The 26,123-nt window shown below is 39.9% G+C and overlaps 1 protein-coding gene across 1 annotated transcript; it reads right to left on the bottom strand.

Annotated features, from left to right (window-relative positions):
• Window positions 1–2,293: 2,293 nt before the first annotated feature.
• commd2 (COMM domain containing 2) lies at window positions 2,294–20,935 on the bottom strand. Its single transcript, XM_046390820.1, has 6 exons — window positions 20,603–20,935; window positions 14,575–14,652; window positions 12,058–12,140; window positions 4,720–4,794; window positions 4,516–4,614; window positions 2,294–2,896 (listed from the first exon to the last, which is right to left on the bottom strand). Exons 1-6 carry the CDS (start codon window positions 20,667–20,669, stop codon window positions 2,696–2,698), a joined length of 603 nt encoding a protein of 200 aa, XP_046246776.1. The 5' UTR covers window positions 20,670–20,935; the 3' UTR covers window positions 2,294–2,695.
• Between the last annotated feature and the right edge of the window lie 5,188 nt (window positions 20,936–26,123).

Here is a 26,123-nt window from a genome sequence, read left to right as displayed (position 1 = left end):
CGCAACCACGATTTTTATGCTCCGTAGTGTACACCACGCCACAGTAGCATTTTACTTGACATGGGCAAGTGGGCAATCCTTACTGTTGAGCCGTGTAAATCATAAATAGACTTAAATTTATATAGCATGTTTCTAGCGTACCAACTCTTCAAGGCACCAACACTTGCCACATTCACCCACACACACATTCATACGTCATATTTGTGTAAAGTCCCCTGCGTGTATGTTCCTATGGGCGGTCTTGGCGAAATCAAACTTTCAGTCAGAGTGAGAATTTGTGAAGAGAGTGCATGGACTTTACTGTTTGCACAGTTCATCACTGAATGTTGTTGTCAGTGCGGCTGTAAGTTTTATTATTGTTTATCATTACGGCACACTCATAATTATATTCAGTTATAAGTTATAATATCATAAATATGTGCAGTCATTAATAGATTACAGTTCTGTTCGAAATAATAGCAGTCCAACATGACTAACCAAATCAATCACTATTTTTGGTAGAAATTATTACATGGCAAATAATTTACCAGTAGGTGTAGTCGAGTCAGAGAACCCAACAGACCCAACATTCATGATATGCATGCTCCTGAGTCTGTGTGATTGAATAATTGATTGAAAGGGGTGTGTTCAAAATAATAGCAGTGTTAAATCAGTGAGGTCATTCATTATGTGAAGAAACAGGTGTCATTCAGGTGGCCCTTATTTAAGGATGAAGCCAGCACATGTACATGCAGTTCTCTCTGAAAACCTGAGAAAGATGAGTCGTGCCAGAAATTGTTCAGAAGAACAGTGTACTTTAATTAAAAAGTTGATTGGAGAGGGAAAAACATATAAAGAAGCACAGAAAATAACAGGCTGCTCTGATAAAATGATATCCAATGCTTTAAAAAGGAAGGCAAAACCAGACGTGGAAGAAAACAGAAGACTACCATTCGAATGGATCGTACAATATCCAGAATGGCAAAGACTCGGTCAAGCTCCAGGGACTGTTAAAAAGACAGTCTGAAGTTACATGTGAGTGCTGTGACAATTAGAGGACGCAAAGTGTTAAAAAAAAAAGACGTGCTGAAGGGGATACAATTTGCCAAAGAACACAACAAGACTGGCCTAAAGAGAAATGAAGAAACATTTTGTGGACTGATAAAAGTAAGACTGTTCTTTTGGGTCCAAGGGCCTCAGACCACAGTTTGTCAGACGACCCCCAAACACAAAATTCAAGCCACAGCCGCATAGTAGTGCAAGCATCATGATAAGGGGCTGTTTCTCTTACTATGTTGTCTGACCTATTTATTGCATACCAGGGATCATGGATCAATTTGCTCATATTAAAATACTTGAAGAGGTCATGCTGCCTTATGCTGAAGAGGAAATGTCCTTGAAATGGGTATTTGAACAAGACAACGTCTCCAAACACACCAGTAAGCGAGCAGCATCTTGGTTCCAGACCAACAAAATTAACGTTATGGAGTGGCCAGCCCAATTCCCAGACCTTAATCCAATAGAAAACTGACATAAAAATGCTGTTTCTGAGGCAAAACCAAGAAATGAAGAGGAACTGTAGAAGGATGTCAAATCATCCTGGGCTGGAATACCTGTTTACAGGTGCCAGAAGTTGATTGACTCTATGCAGTACAGATGTGAAGCAGTTCTCAAAAACAACGGTTTTACAACTAAATATTAGTTTAGTAATTCACAGAAATGCTAAATATTAATGTTTTTGTTTATTTTTTATTAATGTTTAGTTTATTGAGTAAATATTTGAGTTTGTAATGAAAAATGCAAACACTGCTATTTTTTTTGATAGATAGATGACTTTATTCATCCCCGAAGGGAAATTAGGTACAGCCCAATATCATTTTTTCCTTCATTTTCTGTACAGTAATTAAAAGATTGATACATTTTTCTTCATGTTTTGATGTAAAATATAATGTGCAGTGTTCCCAATGAATGGAAATAAAATATATTACAAGGATTTTGAGCCTTACCCACGTTTTAAAAAACACTGCTATTATTTTGAACACAGCTGCATTTGCCATTGATACAGTTTTCTATCCCCTGATTGATGTTACATTTACCAGGAGTGCCTTTCCTTATTTCAGCTTGAATGTAAAGTCAGAATAACCTGTACATAGTAATGACGATGGTATCTTATTAAGTGAATTCTGTTGTGTGTTGTCTTGTGTCGCAATAGGCAGTTGCATGTGCCATTTAATTTGCTGTGGAGGTCATATTGTAGTCAAGGGAGACCTATAGTGGCTGTTAGTAGAATTGTTAAGACCAGTATAGAACCATGTGAGACATGTTCACATTCTTTACTGTCATATTCACAACAATAAAAGTAAAGCAGTCGTTGTCAATGATATTCTTTCATTCTGTTCTATTAAAATGTTGACACAGTGCCTTCATGTCTATAGCTTTAACATACAATAAGAATGGTGTTTCTTTTCAAAATAACATCAGCACCATTACAAGAAGCCTAAATGCAATACAGTTCATACCATTTGGCACATTTTCAGAGTATTAAAGTGAGAACCATTTGCCAGTCAGATGGGGAAAACGTAGCTTAACATCCAGAACCAAATCAAAAGAAACATTCAACATTGTGCTGAAGAATACAGACACTGTTTCATGTTTCCAGGTATAAATGCAACCTTCTGTAGGTGACAGGAGGCACATGCTACACAGAAGAGATGGGTTATTTGATGTTGCGTAATATGCGGCGAGCGTGATTGGTTTTCATAGCAGCCAAAGCAGTCTCCAGTGTGGAGATGAGGTGCAGGAGGGTACTGAGGTCTGTCTGGAGAATCATGCTGCTGCTGCCGTCATTACCTCTCGTCATGAGCAGATGCATCATCAGTATGGGAACAACTTGCTGACGGACTGAACGACTCGCCAGCTGGTAGGAATGTCAAAAGTGAGAGAAATTACATCAAAATTTGAATGTTGATATACGGATTGTGTGCTAAAAGTACAAAATGTATGAGCACAAGGTATAAATATAAATCAGTCTATGTGTGTTTTTTCAGTTTGTAGGAAACACTGTCATCCTTTCCACATATACCTGTAAGCTCACAAGGTCTGATAGTGGCAAGAGATTCACTGGCTGATTGTCTGATTTTGGCCACTGATTGACTTACAAACTACTACTACTTAAAAACTAAGTTAAGTTAATAAAATAAAAATAAAAATTTGGGACACTGTAAAACACACACAAAACAAAATGTGATAAGACACTAATCCTTTTTGACATATACTTTACCGAAAACAGTGCAAAGACAATATATTTAATGCTCAATGTTTGTAAATATAAGCATATTCTGGATGTGATACCAGCAACAAATTTCAAACAAGTTGAGACAGACACAACAAAAGACTGGGAAAGTTGTCAAATGGTCAAAAATCACCTGTTTGGAACATTCCACAATTTAACAGTTTCATTGCTATTAAAAGTGACAGTATCAGATTGGGTATGAAAAGTGCATCCTCGAAAGGCTCGGTAGTTCACAAGCATGGATGGGGTGAAGTTCATCACTTTGTGACACTGTGCTGCAGTGAAGCATTTAAAGAACAATCTTTCTTCAGTGCACAATTGAAAGGCATAGAAGGATTTCACAATCTACAATCTATAATATTATCAAAGTATTCTGAGAATGCAGACAAATGTGTGCAAGTAAGGGGGAAGCCAACATTGAATGCCTGTGCCCTTCAGGTCACTCCCTCAGGCTGCACTGTAGTTAAAAAAAACAAAAACATGACTGTATTAAGGATATTACTACATGGGCTCTGGAACACTTCAGAAAGCCACTGTTGGTAAACACAGTTTGTCATTGTATTGACAAATGTTAGACTATACCATGCAAAGTAAAAAATCTCTGTAAATTTACCTCAATCAATTTCCTATCCTCAAAAATGTAACATTGAAAACAGGCCAGTCAAAACTGTGTTTTTCTTCTTGTTCCTGCCTAACTATGTCCTGTCTAACACTATAAAGTTGATTGTTGAAAAAATTAATTTTCTCTGTGCTCATTAACAAAAGGATCCATACTAGCATGATTTCACACATAGTTTGCAACCCAGCCGACAAAAGTATTATGCAGAAACACAAAGCCTCTAGTGGATACACACTGAAAAAACCAACATCCAGTTTTTTTACAGCACAAATTCAAAGGCCAACATATGTGACGGTTATTGGAATGTTAGTGGCCCATGGCATGGCTAACATCTACATCTGTGAATGTATCATTAATACTGAAAGATACATAAATACTGCCCTCCATAGGACATCTTTTGCCTCCTTGCATTTCAGCAAGACAATGATCTACATTCAAGACATGTCACAACAGCATGGTTTCACAGTATAAGATTGTAGGTACCAGACTGGCCAGTCTGCAGTCCAGATCTACCTTAAAATGTATGGAGCATTATGAAGCACAAAATACAATAACAGAGACCTCAGACTGTTGAGCTGCTAAAGTTGTGTATCAAGAAAGATAGCATACACACATATACACACACCTGTATATCCAGTCTCCATTCCAGGCTGTGGTAAATAGGCAGAGTGGAGGGCAGCTGACTCAGGATGCTGCGAATCTGACTGCGATGCTGCAGGTACAGCTGCAACAAAAATCCTCACACATTCAGGTAGAGTGGAGTGAACTGTCCCAAATACCCACCAATTCTGCTAAAATCCTCAGATAAACAAAAATGATTCAAAGTCACCTGTGAGAGGATATTGTTAAGGTCTTCACCAAATCCCAAAACCAACACTGACTCCATGAAATCCACTTCAGAGATCTGTAAACATATACAAATGAGCAACAATAACACTGGGAATAACTCCGCACGTAAACAATAGGAGTATCTGTCTTTTTGGTCTTTTGTGTTTCATGTTGACACACAGCTTAAAGAAATCACACAACACATTACACATATTAACACGTATAATTATGTGGAACCAGGTAATGTATAACCTGGCTCACTGACATCATCATTAAAGTTGTAGCATCTGTGTTTCTTTTGCTATGACAAGTCAGAACAGAAGGAAATGTTAACTTCCACCTCAGCTGAAGGTTATGGTAATTTACCTATTCAATTTCACCAGTGTTTTCTACAACTTAATACTTTTCACTTTAATTTTACATACAAAAAAATTATTAAATTGTATTTTTCATCTGTCAGATCAATGTATAATTAAGGTTTGGGGCTGTTTTTTTAACATTTTGCACTTGTGACATTAGATAAAGAAAAATGAAAGAGAAAATCTCAAGTTTTATTTCTATAAAAAAACACACTACACTGTTACACTGTAGAAATTATATTATATGTTGTACGTTTCCATATTATACTAGTACCTTTTTGTATGACATGTTTTATGAACTTTTGTATGCAGAAACTCCCAGAAGATTTTGAAATAAATAAAAAAATGTACTGATCAATGCCTCCCTACACAACCCTATAGAACAGAATCACTTGTTCAAAACAGCACTAGTAAATTTTGCAACAGCTTTTATGGTACCAGTAAATGCCAAGCATCTCAGGAAGGCCTGGGCCCAAGAACTGTTACATGAACTGTAGGGGGAAGGCATGGCCATTATACACCGTGTCTATCAATTCTGGATAGTGATTATCATTTTACAAAGGACAAGCTTTAATATTAGATGGTTATGGTTATGGTTCCATATGTTCTCTTTCTTTGTTACTTGTAGTTCATGTTCAGTATTGGTCTTTTACATTCAGTGTGTCATGTAAACATGTCAATAAACTGCCCAGTAAGTATTTATCCCATTTGACCAAAATTAAAAGGGACTCTCAAGTGATTCCCTCAATTTTAGATGAGAACGGCACCCGTCACTTTGATAACAAAAACATTAATAACACTTTCAGGCAATTTTACGTTAGGTTTTAGGAATCAGATCAATCACAGGGAGGGACCCTCCCAACCATCTCTGATTCCCAAAAACATGAACTAAATCCTCCCATCTCCAGAAAGGAGGCTTTGTTAGCACTTAAAGGCCTGCAGTCAGGCAAAGTACCACGGCCTGATTTCCTGAGCAGTGAATTTTATTGAGAATTTCAAGATGTGCTTATAGACCCCTTCTTTGAAATGTTGGAACATTCTTTCATCACTGGTAACCTCCCCCATTCATTAAGAGAAGCCGATATCAGCTTAATTTTGAAAAATGGAAAAGCCCCTGAGAACTGCACAGGATACAGGCCTATTGCTCTTCTGAATCAGGACATTAAATACTATCAAAAATATTGGCATTACGTCTTGAGAAAGTTCTACCTTCTCTCATCAGAGAGGATCAGACAGGCTTTATCAAAGGTAGAAATTCTACTTCCAATGTTTGGAAGCTTCTGCATATTATCAGAGTTTGTCAGACACAGGAAATTGATAGCATGGTCATTTCATTGGATGCAGAAAAGTATTCGACCACGTCGAATGGTCATACCTGTTTAATGCCTTACGTAAATTTAATCTGGGAGACAATTTTATTAAATGGGTCATATTACTATATAAGAATGCCATGGCTCCAGTAATCATCTGACAACGTCCTACTTCATCGCTCAACACGTCAGGGCTGCCCTCTTAGCCCTGCTCTTTTTGCCCTTGCAATAGAACCTCTTGCTGAGGCCATAAGGCAAGACTCTGAAATAGATCCAACACAAAATTTCCCTTTACGCTGATGATGTATTGCTTTATGTGATGGAGCTTGAAACTTGAAACTTCTGTTTCACATCGTGTTGAGGTAATCACTTTGTTTGGATGTTTTTTGGGATACAAAATCAATTTCTCAAAATCTTTAGATATGCCTGACACACTACCCTCATTCTCATTTAAATGGTCCATAACAGGTTTTGTCTATCTGGACATTCACATCATACCTCTGTTTCATGAAATGTTTAAGGCTAATTTTAATCCCCTCCTAGACTCCATAAAGAAGGACCTGAACAGGTGGGGTCCACTTCCCCTGTCACTGATTGGCAGAGTTTCTAACAATAAAATGAATATTTTCCCAAGATTATCATACTCCCGACAGATCATCCCACTACTCCTGTCAGGCAAGATACTGAAGCTGCTTAATGGCTGGCTGAGTGACTTCATTTGGAACAAAAGAAAGCCCAGGCTAAAAGTAGCAAAACTACAACTTCCTAGTTTGAAGGGTGGTTCTAGATCTTCCCAGCATCAGATAGTATCAACTGGCAATCCAACTTAAGATTTATAGCAGAATGGGTCAAGGAGGATCCTACTTCTGTTTTGCCGAGTTTAGAAAACTCACAGATCTCAGGCTCCCTGTTAGGCCTTTTGGCCTTCAAGGACTTAAAGTCAGCCAGGAGTCACTGTAAAAACAATCCTATAATCTGTAATACTTTAAAAGCACAGTTTATGATACAAAAACTTGTAGGGAGGTCTGGACTAACATCTCCATTGGTTCCAATTCAGGGCAATTCTAACTTCTTACCAGGCATGGTGGATGGTGGGTGTAGCACTTGGACATCTCAAGGGATAAAGAGAATGCATGATTTATTTCAGGATGGATCTATGCTATCATTTGCACAACTTCAAGAAAAGTATAATCTCCCCAAGCATGACTTTTTCAAATGTCTGCAGATTCGAGATTTTATAAACAGAGAAACTACTCTCAATAGAGATGTCACTATAATAAGAAATCCATTGCTCACTTTTACAATGTCTTAAACTAGGCTGATGTGATAAATGTACAGGATGCTATGCAGATGTGGCAAGGTGAACTTGTATAGATATTGATGGGAATAAATGGACCAAGATATGGACTCAAACAAAGAAAATATCTGTATGTAACCATGACAGACTGCTGCAGTTTAGGACTGTCCACCGTTTACACACCTCCCCCAACAAAAGACATAAAATGAACTCTCAACTCTCACCTGCATGCTTAAAATGTAAAATCTCACAATAAGTTAGGGATATTGTTATTTACATGAGTGCTTTTCCTATTTGGTCTGAATTTTAGTTTAGTTTTTTCTGTCAGCACACCCCCAACTTTCTGTTCATGGATGAAAATGCTCCACCAACATCATGCCAGAATTGTCACAGCTCGACTTCAGTTAGTCGGAGTGCCTCATATGGTATGGCCAGCAATGTCCCCCGACCTGAACCCCATAGAGCACGTCTGGGACCAGCTGAAGCAGAGATTGGATGATCGTACCCCACCCCCACGTGACCTGGCAGAACTGCGTGTAGTACTTGTGGAAGAGTGGATCGTATTGCCTCAGAACAACATCATGAGGGTAGTGAGGAGCATGAGACGTCGCTGTCAAGCTGACATTGCGGCAAATGGTAGAAACACCCGCTACTGACATTGTCAATTTTTGTTATTTGGGGCTATCCTTGTTATTGTCTAAATTTTTGGGGTAATAAATATTAAACTAATGAAAATGGTGTTTCTTCTCATTCATTATTAGTAAAATCAAAGGGAACTTTTATTTATTTCATTAAAATTCAGACCAAATAGGAAAAACACTCATGTAAATGACAATATCCCTAAGTTATTGTGAGTAGTGCAAACATGAGATGGCAAAAAGAGATGAGCACCATAGTATAATCCCAGGACCAGGGAATTATCTAGATTGCTTTTCTCCCACTGACCTTCGTCATTCTGTCTCTAATCTAGGCTATGTACCTCAGTCTTTGAAACTAGCTGTAATCAAACCTCTTCTTAAAAAGCATGCTCTTGATCCATGGGTTTTGGATAACTACAGACCTATACCTAACCTTCCCTTTCTCTCCAAGATCCTTGAGAAAGCAGTCACTTATCAGCTACATGACTTTCTGCATAATAATAATTTATTTGAGAAATGGAAATCCTCAAATAAATTACTATTTGAGAATTTCCAGGTTCGGTACGGTGGTGCAGTGGTCAGCACTATCGCCTCATAGCAATCTCAAAAACATGTACATCAGGTTAACTGGCTATTCTACATTGCCCCTAGGTGTGAGCGTGAGAGTGTGTGGATGTCTGTCTTTGTGTGTCAGCCCTGTGATTGACTGGTGACCAGTCCATGGTGTACTCTGCCTCTCGCCTGTAGTTAGCTGGGATAGGCTCCAGCCCCCCCGCGACCCTGATGGATAAGCGGTATAGAAAATGGATGTTTGGATGGATGAGTTCCAGGCTAGTTTTAGGGCTCATCACAGCATAGAGACACTGCTCAAACTCACAACAGATGTTCTGTTCTGCTGTTATCCACCATGGACAATGATCAGCACCCTCTCCATCACACAGCTGACAGACAGCGGTGCACCTTCTCACACAGGCTGCTACAGTTCCGCTGTCGAAGGGACAGATTCAGGAAATCTTTCCTGCCACAAGCCATCACACTGTACAGTAACAGCTAAACTTTACACATTCACTGTTATGCAGCTGACACAATTAAATTGATCAATGAAACCAGATGAAGCCAATAAGCTAACCAAATTTCAGGCATGTCTTAAGACATGAAAACCTGGATGACTTGTGTAGGAACCATCTTCCGGTTTCGGTCCGGGAGGCGGACACCCTCTCTATATTTAAGAGTAGACTAAAAACTTTCCTCTTTGATAAAGCTTATAGTTAGGGCTGGCCTAGGCCGGCCCCTAGTTATGCTGCTATAGGCTTAGACTGCCGGGGGCCCTCCCATGACGCACTGAGCTCTTTCTTCCTCTCCCTCTCCTTCTGCACACATTCATGTCCCATTAATGCATATTACTAACTCAACTTCTTCCCTGGAGTCCCTGTGCTTTCTTGTCCCGCAGATTCCTAGCGATCATGACTGGACCTCCTGCTGCGGTCCTGCTGTGGTCCTGCTCAAAACCTACTGCAATTACTACTGTTTAGTCATAATCTGATTTAAATCTGTTAAGACTCAGTACAGCTACTACCATTATTGTCACTACCATTGTTATCAAAATCACCATAATACCTTCTGTATACTTCATTGTCATTATCATTATCTACATTTCGATACTTCTGGTATTATTACTGCTGCTATGCATCTCTGCTTGTGTGCTCCTTCTCTCACACCCCACCCCCTCTGCCTCTCTCCCTTGCTCTCTCTGTCGCTCTCCTGCTCTCTCTCTCTCTCTCTCTCAACCCAACCGGTCAAGGCAGATGGCCGCCCATCTTGAGCCGGGGTCTGCTCCGAGGTTTCTGCCTTCTAAAAGGCAGTTTTTCCTCGCCACTGTCGCCAAGTGCTTGCTCAAGGGGGAATGTTGGGCTCTCTCTATTTTACAATTTAATTAAAGAGTTTGGTCTAGACCTGCTCTAATTGGAAAGTGTCATGAGATAACTTTTGTTGTGAATTGGCGCTATATAAATAAACTGAATTGAATTGAATTGAATTGAAATTGTGTAGTGTGTGCAGTTCATTATGGTTCATGTTTTGGTAGGGGTCCCCAACTCTAAAGCGGTATCAATTACATAGGATGAGGAAAGGGTCTTTCTCCCCGTCTCTCGTATTCTTGGAAACTGAGGTCATTGGAGGAGTTCCTGATGTGTACTTCTCTTTTGTTGTAAACAAGTGCCCTATATAAGCAGAGGATTGGAGATGTTTCAGTAGAGTGGTCCATATTGTCTGGGATCCTCTCACATGCATGTGCTTAATTTCCCATAATCCCATAAAAACACATTCACAATCACACTTGTCCAAAGGTTAATCCAGACAGGTTATTCTATGTTCTGAACACAGTACTGGGGGCAGCCGTGGTCTGGCATGTGTGTCAAAGCTGCATGATGTCGAAAAATGCCCTAGAGACTGGAGAAGCAGCTTGTGACTGGAGGGTCAAGGTTTCAGTGTATGTAAGAATATACTGCCAATAAAGCTGATTCATCTTCTTCTTAATATTGGAAACTCCCTAAGCAGGCTAAACAAATAAAGAATTGGAAACATAACTTTACGTCAAAATGCAGTTGGGTTGTCCTATTTTCATAACTCTACACAGTCAGTGTGGGAGTTGGTAGTTTGGATGAATGGTTCTCAAGAAAGTTGTAAGCAGCAACACCAGAGACCAAGCAATTACAATGTTCTGAACAGGGTAGTTTTGAACAGACACTACCAGCATGAAAAATGATAATTAATGTGACAAGCTCAATTCAATTCAATTCAGTTCAGCTTATTCGGGGCAGCCGTGGCCTAGAGGTTGGAGAAGCAGCTTGTGATCAGTCGCCAGTTCGATTCCCCCACCGGACAGGCAGGAAAAAATTCGGTGTGGTGGAGTGATTAGTGGAAAAATGCTACCCCCCGTTAGCCAGCTGATGTGCCCTTGAGCAAGGCACTTAACCCCCAATTTGTTCCCCGGGCGCTTGATAGTTACAGCCCACTGCTCCTGTGTGTTTCATTACATGCTGCATGTTGTATGTGTGTTTCAATCAGTGATGGGTTAAATGCAGAGAAGTAATTTCCCAGCTTGGGATTAATAAAGTAAATACAATTAAAATTAAAAAAAATTAAATTTATATAGCGCCAATTCACAACAAAAGTTATCTCATGACACTTTCCAATCAGAGCAGGTCTAGACCAAACTCTTTAATTAAATATAAACGAACAAATGAAAAATACAACTTAAAAAGCAGAATTAATCTTTTTTTCTGTTTTCAATTTTTTTTATGGAAAATTGACTGGCACTGACCTGTGGGATATAGGTCTTGGAAGCCAGAGTAGTCTAGACAACACTGCTGAAACTAATACACTTCTCTATGCTTGAGAATTAAAAAAAAACCCCACTGCTTTAGTGTGTGATTTTAGATTGCATGCCATTGTTCTGCAAGCAATAGAGGCATGGTGTGCAACACAACAGCATCTAGTGTGACATTTTAAGTAAGTGTTGAGCAGCACTTTCTCAGTGGCGTAATAACCATGGTCATAATTTTCATTTACCCTCCCTGTTATATGGCAGTTGAATATCGTCCTCAGGTCATTAATAGGTTTTAATAGGCACAATCAAGGCACAGCAGTCCTGGATGTTATAATGGAGCTAATAACAGCCAACCTTAATTAAGCTCAGCTATTTTAAACAGAGAGGAAAGTGTCAGAGTAAGTCACCGTGTATTTGGAGCTCTCTGTCAGCAGGAACATCAGGCCCTCCACTCCATGCTGCACCATTTCCACAGGAACACACAGCTTCCCTGCAAGTAGCGGATCATTACTTTGAAGTCCTCACAAGTGGTACTTGGTAAGAAGCATGTGTGTCAAATCTGCATGATGTGGAAAAATGTCCTCATGGTTTATTCATTTCTGATTAGTACTTATATATATATATATATTAGTACTTATATAATATATATATCTATATATATATAGATATATATATATTAGTACTTATATATATATAACACTGTAAATAGCATCATATCTATTTATATATTGTTTTGTTTATTCTTACTGTATTCTATGATTACACTGTTTGCACTGTGCAGTTGGATTTTAATCTCATTGCACATGTTTAGTGACAATAAAGCCATTTTCTATTCTATTCACTGTAAACAGATAATTAATGTTATTCACTTCCACTTCACCTGTCAGTGGTTTTAATGTCGTGGCTGATCAGTGTATGTAGACTGTGAGTACTGTGCATTTACTTGGGGTTCCAAAATAATATTTATAATTAAGTAATAGACTCGTCTTTCTGTCCTTGACATACATATGCTAAATAAAAAGCTTGTGTTTTAAGGCCAGTGCCTTATGGTCATTTTGTGGGCTGCTTGTGGAGCTGCTGAATGTTCCTGAGAATCATTGAGATCACATCTGAGTCACTGACACGTCCATGTGAGTGACTAGGGTCACATGAGACAAGGAGCAGCTCAGTGATCTTTAACTCCTCTTTCAAAGCATTCATCTTCTCTGGCCAAAATGTGTGCACTGCCATCTTCAAATTAGTGTCTCTTGGAGACTGCTGTGTCCTGATTTGGGAAGTTGGCTTTCCTGTGTTGTGTTGTGAACTGCTTGTACTGTCTGTGCATTGGACAGCTACATTGCACACCTACATCTGAAGAACAATGGACACTCATTTGAAGGTAGCAATGCTAGAGAAGACTTATACTTTGAAGAATGAATCAAAGAAGCCATCTACGTCAAATGTGGAATGACCATCACTAAACGATGAGGTTGTCTACTGAGAAAGAGAATAACGTTAGACACAGTGATTGGGTGGGCGATTGGCTGTAATGTTACATGTGATTGCTCCACGCAGATGGGGTTCACGTGTGTACGTGTTGGAAAATGTAGTTGTGTGTGTGTCGTCAAATCGATTAAAAAAATGCCACCAAGGTCAAAAGTGTGGCTCCATTTTAGCAAAATTGATGAAAAAATTGCGCAATGCAATATGCAATAAAGTCATTGTTGCTAAGGCCAAAAACATGACTAATTTAATGAAGCACCTGACTGTGCATGGAATCAATTTCAGAGCAGAAAGTTGCTCCGTGTTTGACTGCAAAAAGAGCGAACTGCAGCCTTCCTCCTCTCAGCATTCAAGTCTGCCTGTGGATGTCACAATGCTCGAGTGGCCTGATTCAAAATCTCCACCACTGGACTCGCTTCATCTGAGAGTACCATCTGGCGTGGTGTGTGGGATTATTAGACACTGACCTGCCACTTGTTTGCAACTGTGCTTTTGCACTGGAAATTATTCGTTTTTATTCAGTTTAGAAACCTGCTTGGAATAGAAATATACCAAATAAAACTCAAGATCTGTACTGTAATGTGTAACGTAATTTTCTTTTTGTTAGAATTGATATTATAAAATTTGTATCAAAAAAGGTGTGGTTCAGGAACTGGTATCGAAATGAAGGTATTGGTACCGGTATCAAAATTTTTTGACTGATACCCAGCCCTACACTAGCACTCAGTCAACCTCTTATAAAGACTTCATGTGTATGTGGAATGAGCAGCAACAAAAATGAGGATGCCCATGAAGCAGGGCTTTTCCTGCATAGAGGAATTTTTGGTGACCCCCAAGCAGTTTTAGTCAGCAACAAAGGAAAATCACCAGCTCCAAAATGATAAATGGAAATTGAGGAAAAATAGTGATTTAAATCATCTCTGAGTGTGCTTAGTCCCAATGTATCAAAATATTGAACAACCAGAACTGAATTGTGTTTTAAAATGAAAATGTACTAGTGTTGATGTGGTCTCAAGCAAGTCCAGTTGCTTTCATTTAGCATTTAGATACACCACGAACATGATGACTGAGAGCCTTCACAGGCATATGTAGTTTCGAATATTTTGTTCCATTCCATTTGTATCAATTAAAGACGGACAAAGTTTGAGAAACACTAAGTTGTACCTTAGTTGTACCTTATGTAATTATGACAATGAAATACATAGCTCCAAGCAACATAATACTGCAAATATTAACAAATATTAACAAATGTTGTATATAAAATATGTCTAAAACCAGATGGGATTGATGTTTTGAAAATTTCTGTAATGTTGTTTTAAACCATTTGCCCAGTGGTAGGCTACAACTGCCCACAGCGTCAGCTATTGTTTTTAACAGCTGCCTGTACTATCTAGCTCAGTCATCTGCTTGGTAAGGATTATATGAAAGGTGTAGAGTCTTACTGGATGCTCCCTCATAGATCTTGGGGCTGGTTCCTCTCTTTAGGAACTCCAGTGCTATGCGACCAAACTCTCCAACCACTGAGGACAAAAAACACATAAACATATATGCTCAAAATATTAAACACAAAAACCATCAATATGTTAAATGCATATTTGTAGTTAGATGATATACTGTGAAGACAAAACTGATGTCTGTTTGTGTTATAACCATCATTCAGGTGTTGTATACAGGAAACATCTCTGTCCGAGAACCACATGTGATAGAAAAGTCTTTTCCCATCTCATTCAACTTTAAAGTGGCTATGTTATGCATTTTGGATTTTTCCATGTACCTTAGTGTGTAACACATCTTTTTGTGTGCATCAAAGTTCTACAAAGTTGCAAAGACCAAAGGGACACTGAAAACACTGCCCCTCAACTGCCTGAAACGGCAGATTCAGCATTTATCTTCCTAATTCACCTCTGCTACCGTGTAGAGCTTGGCGCCACTTCCAAATGAGGACCATTATCAACACAGTGAAAATCACACCCACCACACTGTCTGCTGTCTAAGAGATAAGCAGAGGAACTGCTCTGTTGTTAGCTGCAAGCATCAACACAAAAGTCTGTTCCTATCCGAGGATGTCAAGACCCAGTGGATGAGCTTTATTTGTAATGGAAATTGTTCTCACAAGAACTAGGAAACCATTGAATTGTGTGTGTGTTCATTCCAAGACATTTCTGGTTATTTTGCTGCATTATTAAAGATGGCCAGTAACGGTATGAGTTTATGAATAGATCAATATAGGCTATCTGTGACCCACCTTCAATCTTGGAAGTTGTAAGTTTTGTGATATTTTAAAGCCTCATTTGAAGCCAACTATTCAATGAGTAGTGTGTTGGATATCTTTTTCATGCTGCTTAGTGTGTGTTTACAATGCACTCAGCTAGCATTAGTTTTTTTTATTGTACTAATCCCATTTGTTGCACCAGGATTCTGACTACAATGTATATTGACACTATATATAAAATTATTTGATAGACATGCCGTGCAGATACTGATATAGCTACATGTGAATAAGAAATAGTCAAACCACAAAAATTAATTTGCTTGACAACTTTCTGTAACTTTAATTAGCTGCCAACAGTTAGCTTGTCAAGACCATACAAAGTATGTTACAATGCTGTAACATTAGTGGCCCGCTGGCCAGTGAGTCAGCTGCTCAAACAGATCAGACTTCTCTAATAAGTTGTTGGTTTAGAATGAGCTCTTATGGTGCAGCTAACTGAAGTTAAAAAAAAAAAAATTCTGACAGGAGGTCAATATGGTGGTGCAGCAATGGGCAATGTGAAAAAAACTTGTCTGAAAATGAGCATAATATGTCCCCTTTAACAAGAGATGTGTGGCTCTCTATACCAAAAACAAATATATTTTTAAAAATAGAGGCTATGATAATAGTTAGATGCAAAGGGCTGTCGTGTTATCACAAATAGTTCGACTGGTACAGCATATCATACAGTTTATAATGTCTTTGTCACAAATCATGAGTCTCTCACTCTCATTCATTTGCTCTCTTCCTTGGTTTACGCTTTTGTCTATTGTGAGGATCCTTACACTTCCATATATCTCAAAGTGGTAAGTATAATAATGAAGAAAAAACATTGTTCCATAGAAGTGGTATATTTCAGCAATAAATTACTGAACTATGCTAATTAACACTCAGGAGGCGGCCGTGGCCAAGAGGTTGGAGAAGAGGCTTGTGACAGGAGGGACGCTGCTTCAATTGCCGGACTGACAGGACAAAAAAATAAATAAAAAATTGGGCGTGGTGAAGTGATTTGTCAACATAGAAAGAGATAATCTATTTGTTAACCGTGCTTTCCTCTCTAGGTGTGAATTACAAACCTCTTCGAACCAGACATTAATGGGAATTTTCGTAAAGTCACTTAATTTACTTGAGTATCTTGAGGGTTTTATCACCCAGCAGAGGTTGAAAAGGGATATTAAGTTGGTTCTAGATACTTCCATGATGCATCGTAATCCTCTTTACACAAGTAGACTACATACTGAAGTTGTGCTGCTTTTTAGTAGTCCTCCAAACATGGGAGTGACATCCTTCCTTTATCTTTTGGCAAGTATAATGTTTTATAGCATATCCTTGGTATCTTGTTCTGCCATATAAACCTAGAGATATTTTGATTCCACTTGTTGAACTGCTTAGTTGGTACTTCCACAGGTAGCGATTGAAAAAGAAATAACAGTTGAGGTAAAATAATCATCATCAATAAACCATCTGTCCAGGTCGTTTTTGATTTTCTTTGTGATGATACCATAATTTACATCATATATGTCTTCGAAAGTCTTGGGGATTTTAAAAAGAAAATATTTCATAATTCTAGTTTTCCATTTAAATTTAAAGGTTTTACGTATGTTTTCCTGAGGTAAGTAATTCAAAGAGAGTCTGAGTGTTCTCTATGCCCAGTTTGTATCCAGAAACCATATTGGTCAAGGCAGGACATCAGTTTAGGGAGACTGGTATCGGGGTCAGACAAAGTCACTAGAATTTTGTCCACGTATAAACATGTCTTATATTCTCTTCCCTTAAATGAAATTCCCATAATTTCCGGGTCTTTCCTGATTTTTTGAGCAAGTGGCTCTATGAATAGAGCAAACAGGATGGGGCTCAGTGGACAGCCCTGCCGGCATCTCCAAAGGGATTGTGCCTGAAAGACTACCTATTCTGCCCCTGGTTGTGTGTTTGTGGCATGATCTAGCCCAGGGGTCGGCCACCCGCGGCTCTTTCATCCCTCTTGTGTGGCTCCCGTAGCTAAGAGAGAGCGAACATATTTTGGGGAAAAAATATGTGAATATAATAATGGACACTTAATTTAAATTCATTTCATTCTAGTCATTCAGTGTTTTTTTTTCGTTGTGCAACTGAGTGATCAATATATACGCCTATACTTGCTATCATAAAAATAAAACACGGAGGCTCCGTTGAATGAATGACCGTAACCTGCGTCCGTTTATTAGCACTCTTTAACCACATCTGCATACCAACAGCAACACCATTTCCGGACTCTTCCTTCAAAATAAAAGCACTACCTGTACCTCTAAATCATATGCCAGAAGAACATATTATTATATAGTATATATAATTGACTACGTTCAAAAAGTAGGTTACAGTTGTAATAGGACACTGGGGTGCTCTTGTGACATTAACGTAAAACTTGTTTTAATTTTTAATTTAATATTTAAAGAATCTCCCTTCGGGGATAAATAAAGGAATTCTGATTCTGATTCTGATATTTTGTCGATCAAAATATCCGTCACGTCCTGTTTGTGACACCTTTTGCCGCCAAATAAGTGACTCATTTTGGCCCCCGGTAAGTTAGCAATGGACAAATCAAAGAAGAGAAAAGTTGTAGATGAAAATAGATCGTTTAATGCCTCATGGACAGATTTGATTGGTTTACTGCTGACAAAACTGGCTTACCGGTATGCTTAACGTGTGGTGAGAAATTAGCAAACATTCTTTTATTTTATTTCATATATGTTTTAGGGCTGTGCAATTTAACGCATAATTATCACGCATTCGTTGACTTGATAATTAATTAACGCCGAGAATTATTTTATCGCACTGTTGTTTTTATAATAATTATTTTTAAAGTCCGTTGCTCACTTGCTCACTAAAAAACTGCGTTAATGCGCGATAAAATAAAAAATAATAATTGACAGCGTTAATTAATTTAAGCGTTGACTTGCCCAGCCCTAATGTGATAACGCGTTAACGTTTCCACAGCCCTAATATATTTAAATATTATTTTATTTGAAAATAAATGTATAAGTGTCAGTGTCTTTTTCTCTCAAAGTACAAAAGAATTAGGTGTTTTGCTTTGTCGTTTTCTGTTTAAAGTTTATTGATTTCATAAAAGTAACATACTATAGTTCATAAGTTTAAGGAAACTATATGTGGTGTTACTTTCAGTTTAGTGGTCAAATAGGTTTTGTGGTTCTGAGTGGGTTGTAACTTGGTGGGAAACGGGCAAAATGGCTCTTTTCATGCTAAAGGTTGCTGACCCCTGGTCTAGCCCATATGTGTCAAGCTCATTTCATATAGATCTATTATTATTGTTACTAATGGCCTGGCAATATGAAGCGCTGATAACACACAAACTACAGATCCCATAGCGCAGTGCAACTGCCGCCTTGCCTTACTATTGGCTACCTGGGAACATTCCGCGTCAATCAAGTTGGGCTCTGTTGCCGTATACAACTGAGGCTGTTGATTTTGTTGGCCTAGCTTGCTCTTTTATTATTATTTTCACTATAACAACGTCTCTACTTCTAATTAGTGCACTGCTCCCTCCTGTCGGAAAGCGGTCACGAAACGCCCATCTGTGCAGCCCCGGGCTCGAAAGGGTGATGCAACGGGGTGGGAAAATCGCAATGTATTGTGGGCTTTGCGGGTAACTGAAAAGTGTGTTTACGCCGGCTGTACGCGTGATGCTGCTCTTGTGTACTGTTGTTTTGTTTCAACAAGTGAAAACATGGTGCGAACGTGCTGTGTCATTAACTGCCACAATCGCTCACATGATCGCTTCGGTAAAACAAACGATCGGGAGTTTTTTTTTTCTCATTTTTTACGTGCAAGCAAAGCCAAGGACCTCGGATCTGTGAGCTAACAAGGAGACGCCGAATGGCCTGGAGAGCAGCCGTGAGACGACCAAACATCACTTTCAGTACAATCACCCGACACATGTTGGTGTGTTCATGACATTTTCAGACTGGTGTTGGTGGTGTTTTTCTGAAAATAAAATGAATGGCTGCTAATCTTCCTCTTCCTCTGTTTATCCTTAACATGTCATTGATCCCTGATGGTGATAATAAATATTGTTGTTCACTAGCAATATATGAAACTATATTCCAACTACTTTAATTGAGCCATAAGAAGTCCTCTGTGAGACCATGACATTTACTCAAGCAATAATGTCTGAACACTTCCTTTCTCAAAGTCTTTTCAATTTATTACAAACATTCTTGCGAGAAAAGCCCTTTTTTCAAGGTTTTTTGCAGCATGTTCGTATTTCTAACTTGTTTTGACAGGAGATTTTATTATATTTTATTATATATACACATATATATATGTATATACATTTATTTTATTTATTTTGAAATGATATTCCTGTCTGTTTTTATTCTGTATGTTTAAAAATGTGTTCAAAGTGTTCACTTTAGATCGGCCCAAAATCTAAAGTGTGCATTGAGTTTTGGCCCCCTGTGCAACTGAGTTTGACACCCCTGCTGTATGTCATGGGAGAAACAGCCAGTTAAGTGAATTTTATCTACATAGCCCAAAGACACAAATCACAATGCCTCAGTGTCCCTTAAAATCTGTAACGTGTATGACACTCTCTGTCTGTAGACCCTTAATTCAAGTGAGGAAAAACTACTTAAAACAAACTTTTAACAAAGAAAATGTGGAAGAAACCTAAGAGTTGCAGAGGAATCCCTCTCCCAGGAAGGACAAATATGTTATGGGAGAAATATTTTTACTCTGGTGTAGTTTTTGATGTGTCCTGATACTTCCCAGCACTAGCCTACATAATAGTCTGCATACAAACAAAATGTCTGCACATGGCGGGACACAGAAAAGCCTGAAAGAGTGTCAATCTGTGGAGCCTTTCCCTCAGTATCCACATTGGCTCCTCGAATATCCTTCACTTATTCCCTCATTTGAATTTCTGTTACTGATTTGACGATAAACTATCATTTTGACAGTGTTCTGGCGCATGTGTAACATTTTACGTTGGTGATACAGATTATTATATATTTTTGCATTCTTGCCTGGGTAACATTTGCGCATGTGTAAAATTTTACGTTGGTGATACAGCTTATTAGATATTTTTGCATTCTTGTCAGGGTAATCCAAATTACACCTGAACAGTGTTCAGCTGACAGTCACCAGTTAACTTAAAAAAAATTGATCCGTTAACGCGATCATCGTGGTCCTCTTTCATAGCAGTGAAAGATCAACCGGTGATTTACCTGTGAGATCAACCTTCTGAAGGAAAGAGAGGTGTTCTTTGTGGTCTTCAGACAAAACTAGCAGCATCCTGAACGGTTGTATCCCGTTCAACAGTTTAACAAATATACCTTAACCCGGAAACCGATTTGGACTCTCTCTCTCTCTCTCTCTCTCGCGTCTTCTTCTTCTTCTTCTTATCCTCCTCCTCAACCGCTAATTTCTTCTTCTTCTGTGTCTTAATGCATCAGCTTTGCTTATTTTTGCATTACTGCCATCTTCTGGGCTTCATAACCCTCTTCAACGCACTCGTCTTCACCTTCGCCGACCGGGGCTCATGGTGAAATGATTATGAGTAGAACTTCCGGTGAGATAGCGGAAGTACCAGTACGGTAGTTACATCGACGAATCGAACCGTTCCAGTGGCGACTGCGATCTTTTCGAAAGTTATTAGCACATCCGGTCCACTCCCTGTTAAAACTATGGACATAATAAATGCTATATAATAATATATCCTATATATATGTAAATATATGCTATACATATCCATATATGCACACGTATATGTAATATATGCTATACATATATAGATATATATGTACATATAGTTGAAAGACATATGTTCATATATTTTCTTTCCGTGTGGGGTTCTTCATTATGGTGGGAATATATGACAACACTACGATCTTAGGTTGCATAAAATATTCCAAAGTCCACCTACTGTATTGAACTCATTTTGTTTGGCTGTGATGTAGCAAAATTCCAACAAAAAAGGTTAAAAAAATTGTATGAATGTAAACAGTGGCCAGTTGCATGGAGATACCAGTATCAGCCGAGGACCTTGGTTTTGCTTCCATGTTGGAAATGAGAAAAATTTCAGCCCATCATCTTTTTTACCAAAGCGATCATCTGAACGATTATAGCAGCTAACAACACCGCATGTTTGCACCATGTTTTAACTTGTTTAAACAAAACAACAGAACACAAGAGCGCAAGAGCCTGCAGCCGGTGTAAACACATTTTTCAGTTACCCGCAAAGCCCACAATGCATTGCGGTTTTCCCACTCCGCTACATCAAACTTTAAAGTTGATAGCTAGTTGATGATAGAGTGTGAGGCCACTTTAAAAATTGCTGCATGCAATGAAACAATCAAAAGCTATTGCCTTATACACTGAATTTTCTGCAATTTGCATTGAATTAAAATAAGTAAAATCATAAATACATTTTGTTTAAACATATATGCACATTACATCATTTGCAAATAAAGTGAGATATAGGCATTATGTATGACATATATGCACCTGACTGTGGCATGTATGTGGATATATGTAAGTCATATATAACACATATATTTCCTATAGGTCCACATATATGCACATATATGACCCTAAATATGGCATACATGCAACATATATTCTGCATATATTTGGTTATATGTTCACATATTTCCTTTCCGTGTGGGAACAATCTAGTGTAAACTTAAAATAATGTCCCCCATATCACTGAGAACATTTTGAGTGAAACAACTTGTTCATTTTGTTTTTCCAAAACACTTTGTAAAGTGTACAAGCTTCAGATACTCGAGTTGTAATTAATATATACTTCCTGAGATGAAACTCTCAAAGATCCGAAATGGTCAAAATAAACAACGTTATCTTTATTTTATCTAGCCTGAGTTAACCCTGTAACCATTACCATTGCCCACATAGTTTCTGTAGTAGACATTTTCCCCTGCCACTCTGGCTTGCTTCATCTTCGGCAACAGAGCTGTAAATGCCTCTCTGTCGGCTTTGTCGAAGTCTTGTTTGAAGTGGGCCCTGATGTCATTCCAGATCTTGGAGTTTTTGGATGGCTTCCACACGCTGATGTCTTATGGTAAACTGGATGATTACCTGCTGCTGCCTCCCATCTTCTTGTCTCCCTCGATGGTGAATAGTATTGACTATTGTTTCCATGGATGAGGCCCACTGTGGTGCGATTTTATACACGATACTGATGACTATGTCTTGGATCTGTCGTTTCTTTCAAGCTGTTTAGTTTCAACATATCTTGTACCTCCCCAACTCCACTACCCTTTTGTTCAACTTCTCCTTTTCTGTAATGCATTTCTCTTTCCACAGCTTGTACCTTAGTTTTGCACTCTTTGATGTCAGTAGGATTCATCTCCACAAGATTGGTAATGGTGCCCCCCCCCCACATGATGGAGTGCTACCTGAGGTTCTCACCAGTTTTGGTGATTAGCATATCTTTTGCTTCGATCAGGGTCTCATCTGGAGTTTCCTTTGTCACTTGAGGGGTTCTTACTTTGGCAGGCGGTACTGGGATTTTCCTCGCGGTAACAATGGAATCTTTCCTCTTACCAGCGTTACAGGCTGAAATTTCCATCGGCATAAGGTTGTGGTCACGTAGTTTATTAGGCTGGAGGCTAGTTATCTTGGTTTCAGCTCTCTATTTTGCCATGTTTATTCAAAAGTTCTTTGAGGGCACAGCTTGTACTTCACAGCACATTGTGCACTTTTCCAAGGGTCCATTTTACTATTTTAATTTTGTTTGACTGTTAACATGAACTTTAAAATGTAAATGTTAGGGTAGCTGAACAAAAACGTACAATTTGCAGCTTTCCCGGTCCACCATCTTGCAGGCTTTCAGACGAACCTAAACCTGTTGCTACATACATGTGTTTAACATACTCCAAGAGTGAAAAAGGATTGTTACTGTGACTGATGATTCTGTTCCCATTGTCTGCCAACACGAGGAATTTAAAAGAATGTGGCTGAAAAAACTAAACTTCACATTGCATGTGTGCTTATTTCACTTTGACAAAAAAAGAAATAAGACAGGTTGCCGGGTGCTTAAAAGGGATGACAACATATGAATGAATTCATATGTAGAGAATATACTTTATATTATATACTATCCATATCCATCCATCTCAGCTCCTTCTTCACCACAATGGGCCGATACATTGATTGCATTACTGCTGTTGCTGCACCGATCCGCCTGTCAATCTCACGCTCCCATCTTCCCTCACTTGTGAACAAGACTCCAAGATACGTGAACTCCTCCACTTGAGGCAGAAGCTCTCCTCCAACCTGGAGGGGGCAGACCACCTTTTTCCAGTTGAGAACCATGGTGCTGATTCTGATCCCAGCAGCTTCACACTCGGCTGCAAACCTCTCCAGTGCATGCTGAAGGTCCTGGCTTGCCCTGGTCTTTCGCCCTAGTGTTCAATGCGGTTTTCTACATTGTTCCTCCTGGATCTGAGGTTCAACTCCTGGCTGAATTCTCCTTTCCAGTACCCAGAAAGACATTCCCATGCAGGCTGAGGAGTACAATCCCTCTATAATTAAAAAGAGGGACCACCGGGGTGGTGGTCTGCCAGTCCAGGGCCACCGTCCCTGAAGACCACATGATGTTGCAAAGGCATATCAATCAAGACATGCCCCACAACATCCACTTAAGGTCCTGTTAGGTCCCCAGGACAGATCGCATCCACTCCCAGTGCCCTGCCACTGAGGAGCTTCCCAACTACCTCAGTGACTTCAATGGATCAGCCTCTGCTTCCATGACGGAAGGTGCGTCAGCAGGATTGAGGAGACCCACGAAGTATTCCTTCCACCGTCCGACAATGTCCCCAGTCGAAGTCAGCAGCTCCCCACTTCTACTGTACACAGTATTAGTGGGGTACTGCTTCCCCCTCCTCCCTCAGACAGTTTGCCAGAATTTCCTTGGGATCGACCAATAGTCCTCCCCAATGGCCTCTCCGAACTCTTCCCAGACCTAAATTTGTGCTTCCACAATTGCTTGGGCTTCAGCACATTCGGCGATCCGATACCCATCAGCTGCCTCAGGAGTCCCACAAGCCAGCAAGGCTTGATAGGACACCTTCAGCTTGACGGCATCCCTTACTTCCGGTGTCCACCACTGGGTTCGGGGGTTACCGCCGCAACAAGCACCAGAGAACATGGTCCACTCAGACTTGATGTCCCCAGCCTCCCTCGGGATCTAGTCAAAGTTCTCCTGCAGGTGTGAGCTGAAGATCCCTCTGACAGGGGGTTCCGCCAGACGTTCCCAGCAGACCCTCATAGTATGTTTGGGTATGCCAAGTCTATCTGACTTCCTCCTCCCCCAGCGGATCCAACTCGCCACCAGGTGGTGACCGGTTAACAGCTCAGCCCCTCTCTTCACCCAAGTGTCAACAACACATGGCCGAAGGTCAGATAACACCACCACAAAGTCGAATATTGACCTCTGGCCTACATGCACTTATGGACATCCTTATGCATGAACATGGTGTTCGTTATGGACAAACCCTGACTAGCACAGAAGTCAAACAACAAAACACTGCTTGGATTCAGATCGGGGAGGCCGTTCCTTCCAATCACACCCCTTCAGGTGTCACTGTCGTCTGAAGATGACAGTGACACCTAAAGACACTGAAGTCCCCCAGTATAACTATTGAGTCCCCAGTTGGAGCATCTTCCAGCAACTCTCCCAGGGGCTCCAAGAAAACTGGGTACTCTACACTGCTGTTCGGCCCATAGGCCGAGACAACAGTGAGACCCAAAGGTGCAGGGAAACAACCCTCTCGTTCAACGGGGAGGAACTCAGCACATGAACACTTAAGAAAAATATAAAACACAAAGTAAAGTAAATAAAGTGCCAGTCTATGTTATGCTGTTAGTGTTTGATTGTGTGTGTGTGTGTGTGTGTGAGAAGGTGTGTGTATGTGGCTGGGGGGGACAAATGTGAAGTCCTGTAGGGGGATGGGATGGGAGTGTTTCACTGCAGGGGGGCTAAAGAAGCTGTCCCTGAGTCTGTTTGTGCTTGGCTTGTTTTAATGTTCCTGTACCGCTTTCCTGATGGAAGCAGTACAAACAGTACATTGCCTGAGCGGGTGGGATCTGTAGCAATGTGTCTGGCCCTTTTCTGGACTCAGCAGCGTAAACTGAGTCCAGATCTGGTAGACAGCAGCCCACAATCCCCTGTGCTGTCCTCACCCCCTGGGCTAAGTCCTTCCTGTCCAGTCCTGTGCAACTTCCATACAACACAGTCACACTGAGACACATGATGCTTTCAGTTGTGGCCCTGTAAAAGATTGCCAACAGCTGATAGGAAAGTCCAGTCCGCTTCAGCTTCCTGATAAAGAAACGCCGTTGTTGGGCCTTTTTCAGCAGATGTGAAGTGTTCACTGACCAGGAGAGGTCAGAGGAAATGTGGAGGCAAACTGGGGTGATGGTCTGTTCGTCAAAACTCGGATCCAAAATAAACAATGTGGTTTTCATCCCTTTTGTGAAACACTGGACCAATTCTACAGCCTCGCAAGGGTGCTGGAGGGGTCGTGAAAGTTTGCCCAACCAGTCCACATGTGTTTTATGGACTTGGAGAGGGCTTACGACTGAGTCCCTTGGGGCATCATCAGGGGGGTTCTCTGGGAACATGGGGTGGTTGGTCAGTTGTTACGGACCATCCAGCCGCTGCATTGCCAGCAAAGCCAAATTTGTTTCCAGTCATGATTGGACTCCATCAGGGTTGTCCTATAT

The sequence above is a fragment of the Scatophagus argus genome, chromosome 6 (genome assembly GCF_020382885.2).
Source record: "Scatophagus argus isolate fScaArg1 chromosome 6, fScaArg1.pri, whole genome shotgun sequence".
Taxonomy (NCBI): domain Eukaryota; kingdom Metazoa; phylum Chordata; class Actinopteri; family Scatophagidae; genus Scatophagus; species Scatophagus argus.
This window is presented reverse-complemented; position numbering and strand designations above follow the sequence as displayed.